General features: G+C 40.9%; 1 protein-coding gene across 3 annotated transcripts in view; it reads left to right on the top strand.

Annotated features, from left to right (window-relative positions):
• The window catches only part of SLC2A9 (solute carrier family 2 member 9), a 211,408-nt gene that overhangs the window by 108,981 nt on the left and 88,919 nt on the right, over nucleotides 1-13,508 (top strand). For all 3 annotated transcript variants that reach the window (XM_019479664.2, XM_019479681.2, XM_019479686.2), the window contains one exon: nucleotides 10,363-10,550. In XM_019479664.2, coding sequence (XP_019335209.1) covers nucleotides 10,363-10,550 — 188 coding nt within the window. The remainder of the gene's footprint in view (nucleotides 1-10,362; nucleotides 10,551-13,508) is intronic.

Below are 13,508 nucleotides of genomic sequence, written 5' to 3'. Positions count from 1 at the left end.
TGCATCTGATTGAAGCAGTTAAATGATGCCTAGACCCATGCTGGTACTCTGTCCAGATTCTGACCAAAAAGTCTGACATCTGATCACTTCCCAGTTGTTAGTTGCACTTTGGAGCTGCCTCTGCCTTCATATTAATACCTAAAAATATAAAAATATAATTCATCATCTAGCTTGGCAGGCTCTGTCCTTTAGGACTCTACTGAATGCCACAGACACTTAAGGCTATATTGCAGACTGTTCCAAAAGACCTGTGTGACCCATCATGTTTGTAAGATGTTCATAGTGACTGTGTTTTCTCATGTAGAACAAGGATTGAATTTGGTAATTCTGCTGCTTTAAAAGGAAAACAAAACTGTAGATTCCCAAGACCAGAACATACTAGACAAAATTTGATGCAAATTTAACAGAAAAAGATTCTTTAACAAGCTGGCATAAAGTTTGGGCTTTATTTAATTTCAATGGTCAGTGCTTATAATGGCTCATCAGCACTTTTTAAATACGTATTCTAAGAACAAGTTTATTGGTAATCTGGCAGTACAGGAGATGATTGGCAAAATAAAGGAAGATTGTGAAGTAGAAAGCAAACCTGTCATCATAAAAGCAGTGATATCAACACCCAGTTGCCAGTGATTTAGTAGTTGAAATAAGTTTTAGTAACCAACTTACTGGAAATAGCTTTCCTGGGTCAAAAAAGTGATAAAGATGGGCAGCCAAAGAGACTACACTTTTAAATTTAGAAGCTTTTCTAACGCAGGAGTCTTATACCATTAAATCTTATAAAATGGAGAATATCATTATTCCCATTTATAAATCCATGGTGTGTCTGCACCAACAAAGATGATAGTGTTGTTGGGGGACTTCCATATGAAGCCATCCAAAGAGGCTAGGTCTGTTCAGTTTAGAAAAGAGATTCTTGAGGAGGACATGATAAGAGTTTACAAAATACTTATGGTGAAGAGAATGTCATTAAGGATTTAGTATTTACTGTTTCTCACAATATAAGAATTAGGGGTCACAACATGAACCTAGTAGGTAGGAAGTTTAAAACTAACAAAAGGAAGTTCTTTTTCACGCAGTGTGCAATTTAAGTCTGGAACTCACTGCCAAAAGATGTTGTGGTTGCTGACAGTTTAGCCAGATTCAAAAAGGGATTGGACAAATTCTTGGTAGAATAGTGCATCAGTAACTATTGAGCTTGGAAATTAGAGGTACAGACTCTGAATCAGAATTTCCTAGACCTTAAATGCTGGAGACTGCAAGTGAGAGAGGAACAGTGGAAAAAACCCTGGTTGTACCCTGTTGACTCTGCTTTTCAGCATCCTCTCTCTGCCACTGTGTGATGTTTCACATGCAAGATGGACCAATGGCCTGACCCAGTAAATGGAAGTTCTTAGGTTCTTATCTTCACAGAATATATTAACATCAGAAATGTTTGTCTAAATCCTTTTTCCTACTAAATTAAGTCATCCTATATAATGTTATTAGTTTTGCTGTGGATTTTGTCTCATCATAGAATTCTACAAAAGCTGGTCTGTGAAAGAGCTGAAGTATTTAAGACATTTGAATGCATAAGTCTTTGGAAAATACATTTTAAAAGGCTATTTTAAAACTTATAACAAGGAGAAGGATAAAGTGAATCTTCCAAATTATTTTACAGTAGCATAAATCCAAAAGGATAATGTAGACAATGGGATCAACTTGTTCTACCCCCACCTCTTTATGCCTTTCCTTCTACCCTTTCTTTTTATGCTGTTGTGAACCAATAAACACATAAGGACAATTGGTCCAATTCCCTTCCCTGACGTCAGTATAAATGTAAAGTGACATTTCTGAGTATAGCAGGACAGTTCAAATGCAGGCTAGATAACAGGATATGTATGGAAGGGAAGACTGGAAAGATCTGACCAATAGATATCAAGGAAAAATAGAAAAGAGTAGAACAATAAGATATTGTGTGCACATAGAAGCCAGACCAGAAAAGTGAGCCATAAAAAAGCATAAACTTAATACAAAATATAAGCTACTGGTTTGATTTCTCTTCATAACAGTCAGATATTATAACAGAGGTGGGCAATTATTTCAGCTGGATGGCTGCTTAATGAGTTTTGGTGACCTGTCAAGGGCTACATGAGTAGTCCTGCCCCTTAACAGTTGCCCCACCCCCCTGATCGCCATCTAGGGACCAGAAGTCCCACCCCTAACCCCTGACCTTTGCCACTGGAAGTCCCTCCCCTTGCCCCCTGGAAATACTCCTTTTGGGAGGGAGGGTTGCCATCTTAGAACCAGAAAAAAAACCAGATGATACACTAAAAGTCAAACATATATTTTAATTTTATTACAGAAAATATTTTGTCATGATTTGTGTTTACATAGTTATATAGAGGTGATTTCATAATAATTCAAAAATAAATTCTTAGTTTTGTATATGGTGTGGTATGTGCATGGTGGGGTGTGGGTGTGTTTGTGGTAGGATGTGGATGTGTGGGGGGGCATAGGGTATGTTGGGGGTTGTGTATATGTGGGGGGTTGTGGTGGCAGGGTGTGGGTGTGCAAGGGAAGGTGCAGGGGTGTGGGAACCCCCTGTACTGCCTCCATGGTGCATCAGCAGACACAGTGCTCAGTGCACAGGTGCCCAGTGGGGCACAGCTCTGGCCAGCACTGCACTTCGCAATGAGGTGTGAAATCTCCCCCAGGCTGCCTGTATCACCGGCCCTCCCTGCCACTTGTGCGCAGCCCCTGCGTTTGCAGGACACAGGAAGGAAGCCTCACATGCTAGAGCCAGCTGGCTTCCCTGCTGGGACTGCCCAGCACAGGAGAGAAACTTCAGGCACTGAAACCTGCTGCCTTCCCCGCAAAAGCTGTGCTGCAGGGGAAGGAAGTCCCAGGCTTGGAAGGCCTTATTGTGGAGCCAGCTGCATGAATTCAGCTTGGCCTGGGGACTTGGCACTCACCAGCCCCCTTATGCTCCCCCAACCCTGGCCAGGATGGGAATGCATAGCCTCCAATGTCTCAGCAGCCCCCCTACTATCTTCCATGATCCCAGCTTCCCCCTCACCCAGCCTTCCCCAATAGACTCATTAGAGCAGGCAAGCATAGGGCCATTTGCCTAGGGTTGGCTAGGGAGCTCCCTGTGTTCTCCTACAACCCACAGTTCGTTAACAGATGAGGGAGTCTTTTCTTTTCTTTTCTTTTATTTTATTTAATTTAAAATAAAAATGCTTTAAATTAACCTTGACATAAAAATGTTGTACATTGCCATACAGGATTTTAAAAGAAACCAAGGAGGCCTGTGGAGGGAGGCCACAGCCTCCATACTTCTCTGCCTCCCATCTCAGTGCTGCTTCATGCTGCCAACCCCCTCTCTCCCACCTGTTCACTGAGACTAGGAAAAAAGCCTATAGGTGCATACACATGTCTTAAGTCTACTTAAAATAAGTCAAGTTAACTAAATCGACTTAAGCTACATCAGAGCATAGATATGTACAGCTCCTTGACATAGTGGCAGCCTCAAAGATGTATTATCTTGCACTGCATTTAAGTAGACTCTGCTGCACATATGTGTGTACTCTCTGACAGTTAAGTCAACTTTAAATAATTAAGTTGACTTAACTGTTAGAAAGTTAGTACATGTGTACACACCCAATGTGTTTTAGCTCCTAGCCTGCTCACCAGACCTCTACTGTCAAATCAGAGCTGTGCAGGCAAGAAACAGTATTAACCCTCAACTTGTGACTGCTCACAGCACGTTCTAACTTTAATCCTGTTTAACATTCCACAAATTTATTATGGTCTAAGTGTAATGGGTAATTTCACTGTAAATGTTAATATGAAAGTATGATACGTCCCTAAGTATGCTTTCACAAATTGGAAAAAAGAAGGCCTTGGCAAATCATGATTTTTTGATACAGCTGTAAGAGTATATCATATAATGAGTAAAGGAATTAAATGGGCATCCCAGCTTGCAAAAGAAAAATAATATTGCTGCATGTTAAATGTCAAATAACTTTCTGTATCATGTCACAATAGCATCTGCTGGTAACATATGAAACCTGATTCTCTAATAGTATCAGTCATACATTAAAACACCCACAGTTATCAAAGGAGCATTACAAGCAAGAACTTTCAGAGTAGAACAGAAATTCTTCCATGCTTTAGCCTGCTCAGTATGCTTTGTAAGAGTTATAACAATAAGTGGATTTTCTAATGTTTAAAAGGAGGATTTTGAGCCGATTTTGTTTAATATGCTGAAGAAACTTTGATGGCAGAAATCTTTAAGCCAAATTATATGCTGAGAAATGGCTGCAAATCAACTGACATAAATGTTGTTACAATTTGCTATGGGTTTAGGCAGTATTATTTGTTACCTTTTTTGTTTGCTTGTGCTTCATCATATTTCACTGAATACTTTCTAAATTTGTGTTACTATAAAATAAAGTATTTTTGTATGGCTGTTGTTTAGAGTTGTATATGGAAACTTCTTAATGAAACTAGTAAACCATATTGGCTGGGGCTGCAAACATGGAAGCATGAGGCCATGTTTGTCTGTGTGTGTGGGAGGAGCATTGAATGACTCAGCTCTCTTAGTTTTCACCGTAAGGATAGTTAGTAAATCCAAATAAAAAATCTCAAATTTATTTTTAATCCTTGCCCAGTTTTGCTGTGTATTAATTATGCTGTGCTCCTTCAACTGATTAATCTCTTGCTACAAGTTTAATAGTTATGTAAATCTAATTTAACAAAGTTTGTCCAAATTATTCTTTTGGTTACTGGTTAATCCTAACAAAATCAGTAATGTCTGAAAATGCTAATTTTCAGTTTACCAAATATGTGTGTGTGTGTGTGTGCGCGCATTTGCAGAGCTGAGATTATTGTAAGAATCACATAACTGCAGTGGGATGGAATGACATCATTACATTCCAGATTCAAAAGCTGTGAAATTGGATGAATTTCTGTGGAATTTGCTGTATAGTCAGAGTCCTTAATGAACACATAATGATGAATCCTGTATGTCTGCTATCACATTTAAGAGGAACAAAGTGTTAAACAAAATGTACTTAAGAATAATTCATATAGATTTTGCACAAAGCACCTTCCCTCCAAGAGGTACAGAATATTCTAATATTATAAAAGCTGTAGTTGTCTGCCCATAGCGCTTTATTTGCACTCTGATTGGCGGATGGAAACAACCAATCAGAGTGCAAATACAGCATTCAGACAGAAGGCATGGTGGAGCACCGCCATAATGGTGGGGACACAGAGGACCCTGCCCTGCTCCCTGGAGGTTGCCCCCCATCATTCACAGGGAAGGGAGGCAGGTGTATGCGGGCCAGGCAGACAGAAGAAGAAGCAGGCCTGGCCCCAAAACAGCAGCCGGGGGGGGGGGGGGGGGGGGGCGCAGGGCCCAGCCCCACAACGGTGCGGGGGCGGGCCCTGTCAAAATGGCAACAAGTGGGAGGGGGCCGCTGGGCCTGGCCCTGCCCTGCAATGGCGGAGGGGTGGGGCGTGGACACAGCCCTGAAGTTGAGCAGGGGAGAGAGGGCCAGACACAGGCCTCTGTCCCTGCCCACCCCACCACCCCCATCTTTCTTGACGGCCATTTGGCTAGTTTCACAAATACCAACGAAATAAAACTAGTCAGACAATAATAAACACTTGGGCACTCATTATCATTTGAAGATCTGAGCTTGTATCATCTGTACTGTTACCTCTGTTTCCCATTTCTTATTATGTTCCTTTTGTTTCTCCCTCAAAACTCTCTGCACTGTCTCCCATCTGCTGTGCTGCACAACAGCATTCTCCTTCTCTAAAGTAATGGCTCTCTTCTCCATAACTGGGGAAATGTTTACAGCCAAGGTTTTCAAAACTATTTAGCAATTTTGGTTATCTCTGTTTCTGAGTGCCCAATCTGAACTGCCTCAATGGGGTATGTTTTTAAGAACTTGATTTGGGGTTCTGGTTCATTGCACACAGGCCACTGATGCTATATCAAAAACTTTAAATTCTAGACAGCTGATTCTAATGAATTTAATTCAGTGAAGAAAAAAAGTTTTTGATATGGAAAAAGTTTCCATATGCTGTCACCTAATCATTAGAGCTTTCCATTTCTTCTGAATGACTGACATATCAGCATTTTGTGAGAAGCATCTCTGGCAAATTATTATTAAAGAGAGGTAAGAGACCCAGAGAAACTAAATAAGAGATGAGAGACTCCCTTTTCAGCCATTATCCCCAACAGGAAACTGACCTGTAAATAAAATGTTTCATAGAGACCTGACCAGTCACAGATGGAAAAGAAACTGTTCCAGTAAAGGGTAAGAGTCAAATGACTTATCCTGCCTTTGAGAACAAAAATTATTGCTACACTTGTGCCAGCAGCACAAATTAAAAAATAAAGTTAATAAAATCAGACATAACATACATAATTGGTTGGGTAGTACACTCTCTCTGCTAGTTCAGGATCTATTGCCTACCTTGCTGAGTTTAAATAATGCAAGTATCAGAGCTTCCTACCACAGCTCCTGGAAGAGTCCTCCTGTCTCGTCCTTATTCAACCGAACTTGAGAAACCCTAACAAGTCATGCTGATATGTAAAATTATATTTCTTATGATATAGAAAGAGAAGGAAATTGGAAATGCAAGGATAAGCATTGAGTACCAAGAAAATTATTTTATGCTTTCCAAAACATTTAGTGTAGCTGGCTATGAACTGTGCATTAAAACAATTTGTTATAATGCAATGATCTGTTGAAACTTCAGGTGTTTATGAAGTTATCCTATTGGCAATTGTATCTCTAATTGTCATGGCAGGAGGGAAAGAAAAAAATGGATAATTTTTATCTACTTTGTAATTATCATTTTTGTACTGGCATTTTTTACCTCATCCTAGAAATATGGCACATCTCCATATGTAGATTGGGCTGATTGTTTAATTTTCACTTGAGTGCAACTGAATTTTTGACTGTGCACCCTGCAGGGATGTTGAACATTCTGAGGACAGGAAAAATAAAGAAAATTGTGCATTGACCTGATTTACACTGATAAAACAGATGCTTAAAACATTGGGACTTTTTAAAAGTGAAGCTCTTTGCTGTATCATAGATTATTATTTTCTTTACTTGTTCTTCATAACTAATCTTCCTAATAATGAAGAAGATAGTATAAAAATGGTAGCTAAATCTATCCATATTATATTTATATGGTAGATGTTAGAATTTGTCATACATATGTACCTCAAGTTCTACAAAGAAAAGTATTTAGAATGTCATTAATAGTAATTAAATGTTGACACAGGACAAAAACTCACCTGCTTGGCCTCAGTCACAAATTAGCTGGAACTCTGAGAAATCATTTACTTGAATGAATTGTGGTAGAAATGTGTGTTTAAACAAAAAACTGGTCTGCGCTAAGGCAAGGGAAAAGCTGAGTTCCCCAGTAAATGATCTTCTATTTGTAAGGCCTGGTAACCAGCCTCCTTTCTTCCAAATGGCACTTTAAGACATTATCTCTTGTGTAAACCAGTTGTCAAAGCAATTAAGGATTTCAAATCATAGGGCTGGAAAGACCTTAGTGGTCATCCAGTCCAGCTCCCCTGCACTGAAACAGGTTTTGCTTGATAGATCAAACTATTCCTGACAGATGCCTATCCAGCCTTTTCTTAAAATCCTCCAGTGAAGGAGAATCTATAATTTCCCAAGGCAGTTTGTTCTTCTATCTAGCTGCTCTGATATTTAGGAAGCTTTTTGTGAGGTTTTAATATCAATCTGCCTTTGAAAACCATTGTTTCTCATTCTATCGTAAGCAGCTGGGGAGAATCTGCTCCAGAGCTCTTTATGGCAATATTTTAGACCTATAATCATGTCATCCCTCAATCTGCTTTTTCTCCTGATGAAGCAATTCAAGCTCCTTTAACCTTGCTTGATATGGTTTGCTTTTCAAACTCCTCTTCAGCTTTGTTGCTCTTTTGTATTTTCTCCAGTTCAGATCCTTCTCAAAATGTGGCTACAAAAACTGAACGCAGTACTTCAGTTCAGCTCCACACCCTAAAGTGACCAAAATTTTAAGAAGTGACTAATGATTTCAGGAGCCACCATCTTAAGGTTCCTGACCTGAATAGCTTTATCTTCAACCACCCCTGAAAATCAGGCCTATTAAAGGTGTTTGCAATTAGGGTATGCAAAAATGAATTGCTAGTTGGGTCTATAAAGTTTGGCTTATAACTTTAATACCACTGATAATGTAATTGGTAGTCACTATAGATCTTGGATCATTGATATTATTTAGTACTCTTTTTTGCTTCTCACCTAGTTCTTTTTTTTCTTTGGTGTGCTAACATGTCTCTATGCCACCATTTGGCGTATTTATTTACTAATAATGCTACAGTTCAGGAACGTCAGGCCTTAATGGATTTATGCCATTTGAAGAGCCATTGGAGAGTATCCAGTCCATTGCTTCATTAAGCAATGAGTACTATCTGTGGTATAAAAGATAGGCTGTGAATGCTGAACATTTTTAGATAATACTGGACACAGCTGTGGGTAAGCCAAAAATACTCTGGGCTTTTTAGTAAAATTAAAGCAGTTTTAGCACTTTTCTTCTCAATAAAAAATAACCACTATTATTTCCTTGAAAAGGAGTAATTTTAAGAGGCCCACTGAATAAAAAACTGTTTCTGAGACAGGCATCCCACAGAGTACACGAGTGCCTGGTTGTAGGAACTTGCATAATGCATTTGTTTCTCTGTAGCAGAAAAATTCTAAGATTCTGAACATTTAAATACCAGTTATGAGGCCAAGCCCCAGGATGTGTCCTTCAGATTTTAATGAAAATATCAGCAATTTATACCATGTTCATTTTAGAAGTATGAGTTCTTTGAAAAGTGACTAACAGCTACTAGCAATGGTGTGAGAGCATGTTTACAGTGAAAAGGTAGTGCAATAAATCCTCTACTTGCACTTACATAAGGAAAGTGGTGTGTATCTGATATCCAGCACTCTGTTCATGAGAATTAGGAAAATACTGCTTGTTTTGGATAATTCTGTATGATAGTGACTAGCAATCTTTACAGGCCATGGGCTGGAACAACCTGGCTCTAGTCTGTCATGGGTGAGTAGCTTCAGCCAACACATCAGTGGCAGGAGGAGGCACGTGTTCCCAGGCCAGGAAGCTGGGAGCTGTGCTTGTACTGCCATCACTTTCTTCACTCTGTGGAATGGCACGGGCACAGCTTCCACCCGGTGGGGAACTGAGCTTGGGCCAGAAATTCAGAAGCCGTGTCTGCATTGCCAAGTTGAGTTCAGAATCACCTCTGAAGCCCTGGTTACATTCCCACCCAGTTAGCACCCTCCACTGTTTTTGCACTATTGTAGCTGCGTGTAGCATATTTTGGTGGGGATTTTATATGAAACACTAAATAGGGCAGAAGGCAGGACAGAGTGGTACCTTATAGCCCAACTCATTCAAAAGGATAATCTGAACAATGGGATTTATAAGTTCTACCTTTTCATTTTTATGCCTTTATTTCTAGCCTTTCCTCTTACGCTGTTGTGAGGCATGAGTTTCCATAGGCTACACTCTAGTTTGTCAGACGCTATAAATGAGCATCTGACACATGAGGTAGAATTGCTGAGAGATGCAAAGGTGGGTAGAAGAGAACAAAAGTGATAAACAAACTGACTCTTAAACATGCCACCTAGCTTATTCATTTCTTAGACACCACTGTGAAACTTTGCAGTGGTCACAGCACCATCACAGTGTACTGGAACCAACCACTGTAGCTACCTGTATACCACCAGTTTTATCCATAAAATCCATTGTCTACAGCAGTAGAGCTCAACCTCCAGTCTATGGGGCGAATCTGGCTTGCTGAGCCATGTCATTCAGCCTGCAACATTCCCCATTGGTTCAGAAATTTAGTGATGAAGGAGTAGTGGCAGTAATAATTGCCAGTTTCCTGCTCCCATGGGGAGCCCCATGGTCTGGATAACATGTCCCTGTGCACTAGATTGTGCCAGTACACAGTTGGGTCAACACACAGGGTCACTTTGCAGCCAGACCAGGAATGCAGCATTGGGCCAGCAAATGGCCAGAACCAGCACGAGGGATCAGGCCAGCATGTGGTTGGATTTGGTATACAGGGCAGGCTGGTGTGCTAAATCACACCACAGACCAACTTCATACACTGACTCCATGAGAATCCAGCCTACAGACTGACCCCAAACCACTTGTCAGCCCTATGGTGCCAAAAGGTTGAGTATTACTGGTCTACAGCCAAACTCTGTTACAGCCATATCTGCCTGTAAAGCTTTTTTTGTTTTGCATATGCTGTTAAATGGATTGCTAATGCACATGACTATATATTTGCAGCATTTCGAACCTTCCTTGGAAAAGCCGATGTGTCTTATGAGGTAGAAGAAGTATTAGCGGAAAGTCAAATACACAGAAACGTTCAGTTAGCATCCATCCTGCAGCTTCTGAGAAACCGCTCTGTGCGCTGGCAGATCATTACTGTGGTCGTCACCATGGGCTGCTACCAGCTATGTGGGCTTAATGCTGTAAGTTTACCTTCTCCATACACAGCCTGCTAATGAGTTAATCAGTATTCTTATTATACAGCCTCCTATTTTAACAATCTTTGCAATGTTTCATTTTTCTGCTGTTCCTAATTTTTAATTATTTTGGTGCGCTAGTGCTGAAGAGCCCCAACAGAGACCAAGCTTCCACCACACTGGATACTAGAGACTGTCTGGTTACATTAAATTCAATGGAGTAAATGATCCTGGGGGGAAGGGGGCAAGGATATGAACATGATCCTGTCTCTGTACAACAGGAAAACATGTTTGGCATTTTGAGTACAGAGACCTCAGCCTGTGCTACCACAAAAATGTTTTTCATTAAAGATAGAGGCAAAGAAGAAAAATAATTAAAATATTTGAAATTTACGGTATTAAATAAGCCTTTTGTTTTCCTTCAATTTTTTTTTTTTTTTTTTTTTTTTTTTTTTTTGAAGAAAATTCCCTGTTTGGCAGCCTTTTTGCAATAACTGTTTTCAATGGGGAAAAGGACGTTAGTTGAAAAGGGCTGGTGTGGTGATTGTTCTTGTTGAGGAAATCTAATCCAGCTTCATTGAAGACAAAACAAGACAGACCCACAGAAGGAGAAAGGAAAGAACATCAAAAACAAAAAGTACAGCTTCTGCTTCTGGTGCTGGCTCTTACAGCCTTGCTGCTAGACAAAGACAGGCTGAGCACTTGGTCTTGTTAACCACTGGGAGACTTGGCAAACTTGTACCCTAAGTAGGGTAATTATTACACTGTTTTCAGCTGCCTTTTCTGGCTCTGAGCCATATTGCAAAAGATACAGTCTTGGCTGGCTAGCCAGATACTTTATTTAAACAGAAGGCAAAACAGAGACACAGAAGGAAGAACTAAGGTGGTAAGGAAATGAAAATGTGGGAGGAGATGACTGAAGGACACACCTTTTATGATATACCTGGTTCAAAGCTTTCCTGAAGTCAGTGGAGGGACTGTTATAATCTAGGTCAGCGGTTCTGAACCGGGGGTATACGTGCCTCCAGGGGCTACGTGAAGCCTCGTCAGGGGGTTCATGAGATGTATTTCGTACATTGTCTAACATAGGTCAAAGGGCCTAAAAAAATAATTTCCCATTGAAAGGGGGTACGTGAAGTATCACTCTGAGACCAAGGGCTACGTTGTCTGAAAAAGGTTCAGAACCGCTGATCTAGGTCTACCCCAGCGTGCAATCTGGTCAGATTATCAGCCTGATCCATGATAAAGGCCCAGAGGCACCAGAATGGATCATGAGGTATGACAGTGATGTTGGTAAATCTTAGCAAGCTTTACCAACATGACTGTCATATCTCATGATCCATTCTGGTGCCTCTTTTACTAGACTCTTTTACTGGTGCCTCTTTTACTAGCCTCCTGGTGTGTGTAAAATTATGAACCCCTCCAAAAGAGACTTAAGGATACCTTAATTTGTTCTCACATTTTTTTCCACCAAGTAGGCCTAATTTACAATATATCCATTTTGACTAATTAATTTCTAGCCTTAAGTGCTTCTTGTTTACCAGACATGATCCTAACAGTTACTCCTTGAGTTGTTCTGTCTTGACTTGCAAATAGTTATAAATGATAGTAAAAGTTATGGTAACAGGTCACTTTGGACATGTTATTTGGATAGTTTCAAGTGTATGCTTCTACAGTACACAATAACCCCCTCCTGAAAGAGTTAATCTAACAAAGGTGGAAGAGGAAACACAAGTACACAAGAGGTAATATTTTAAAGAGTGATATAGGCATTTAGGAGCATAACTCCTTTGTGGCTTTTGGATATCATAGTACTATTTTCAAAAATGACTTAGGTCCTTAGGTGACTTAGATGAAAATTTTACCTGAAGTAACTTGTCCAAAATAATACAGAGGCGACAGAGGCTTAATGACAGTGCTGGACATAGAATTTGGGAGCGTTTGTGCACATGACGATGTCATGATGTGCATGTGACAATATCCCTTTGTGTGGCTTAATGACATTACACATTCCATGTACGCAAGTTTGGGGAGTTTTAAATGAGTTTGCATTGTTGCAAATTAAGCTACATCCCAGTGTAGTTTAGTTTGCAACATTGCAGCTTGGAAAATTGCAGCCATTAGTCAGCTTGCCCCCTGGCTGCAGGAGAGGGCCCCTTACCATTTCTGCCTTCAGCAGGCTCCTGTGGCTGGCAGGACACCTGGGACCACCTGGGAATGACCTGGCTTGCCCCTGGGGCAGTGCAGGGAAACAGCAGAAGGACAGCTGGGTGTGCTGGAGGCTGGAGAAGAAGGTGCGGATAGGGCATGGGGCTGCCCAGGTGGGCTACTAGCTTTCTTGAGTGCACCCGTGCTTCCAGTGCCCTGTGCACTGTCCACACCACCTTCTTCAGCTACCAGCACACCCAGCCGCCTTCCTGCCACCTTCCCACGCTGCCCCAGGGTCAAGTCAGCCCCTTCCCAGGCGGCCCCAGATGTCCTGCCAGCCACAGGAACCTGCTGAAGACAGAAGTGGCAAGGGGCCCGATTCATTTTTTTCTGCAAGCTTACCCACCTTTCCCATGGCTGGGGAGCGAGAGATTAAGCTGACAGATGAATGGACCCCAGCCGTGGGAGAGGCGTGCAGGCTCCTCCAAAAAAAAAAAAAAGGATTCGGCCCCTCGCCATTTCTGCTTTCTGCCTTCAAGCAGGCACCTGTGGCCACCAGGTCAATAACGTATATACAGTGACGAAAAATACCCACTGTTTCAATTAAAAGCTCACCATTTCAATTGAGGTGGCATAGAATGCAACCCTAAGGACTAAACCTACTTCATATGTATAAGGGCCCTGGGTGACAGAAGAACTCTTTAACAAATGGTAGGAAGAAGCCTAAAAGATTTGCTTCACATTTTTGTGAAAGTATAAAAGACTGAGCAAACAGATGTTGTTTTCTTTAAATTACAAGATTTCAGTGCTAATGAC

Source organism: Alligator mississippiensis, chromosome 2 (assembly GCF_030867095.1).
Source record: "Alligator mississippiensis isolate rAllMis1 chromosome 2, rAllMis1, whole genome shotgun sequence".
NCBI classification, from domain to species: Eukaryota; Metazoa; Chordata; order Crocodylia; family Alligatoridae; genus Alligator; species Alligator mississippiensis.
Note: the sequence above shows the minus strand (reverse complement) of the source record. Positions and strands in the feature narration are given on the sequence as shown.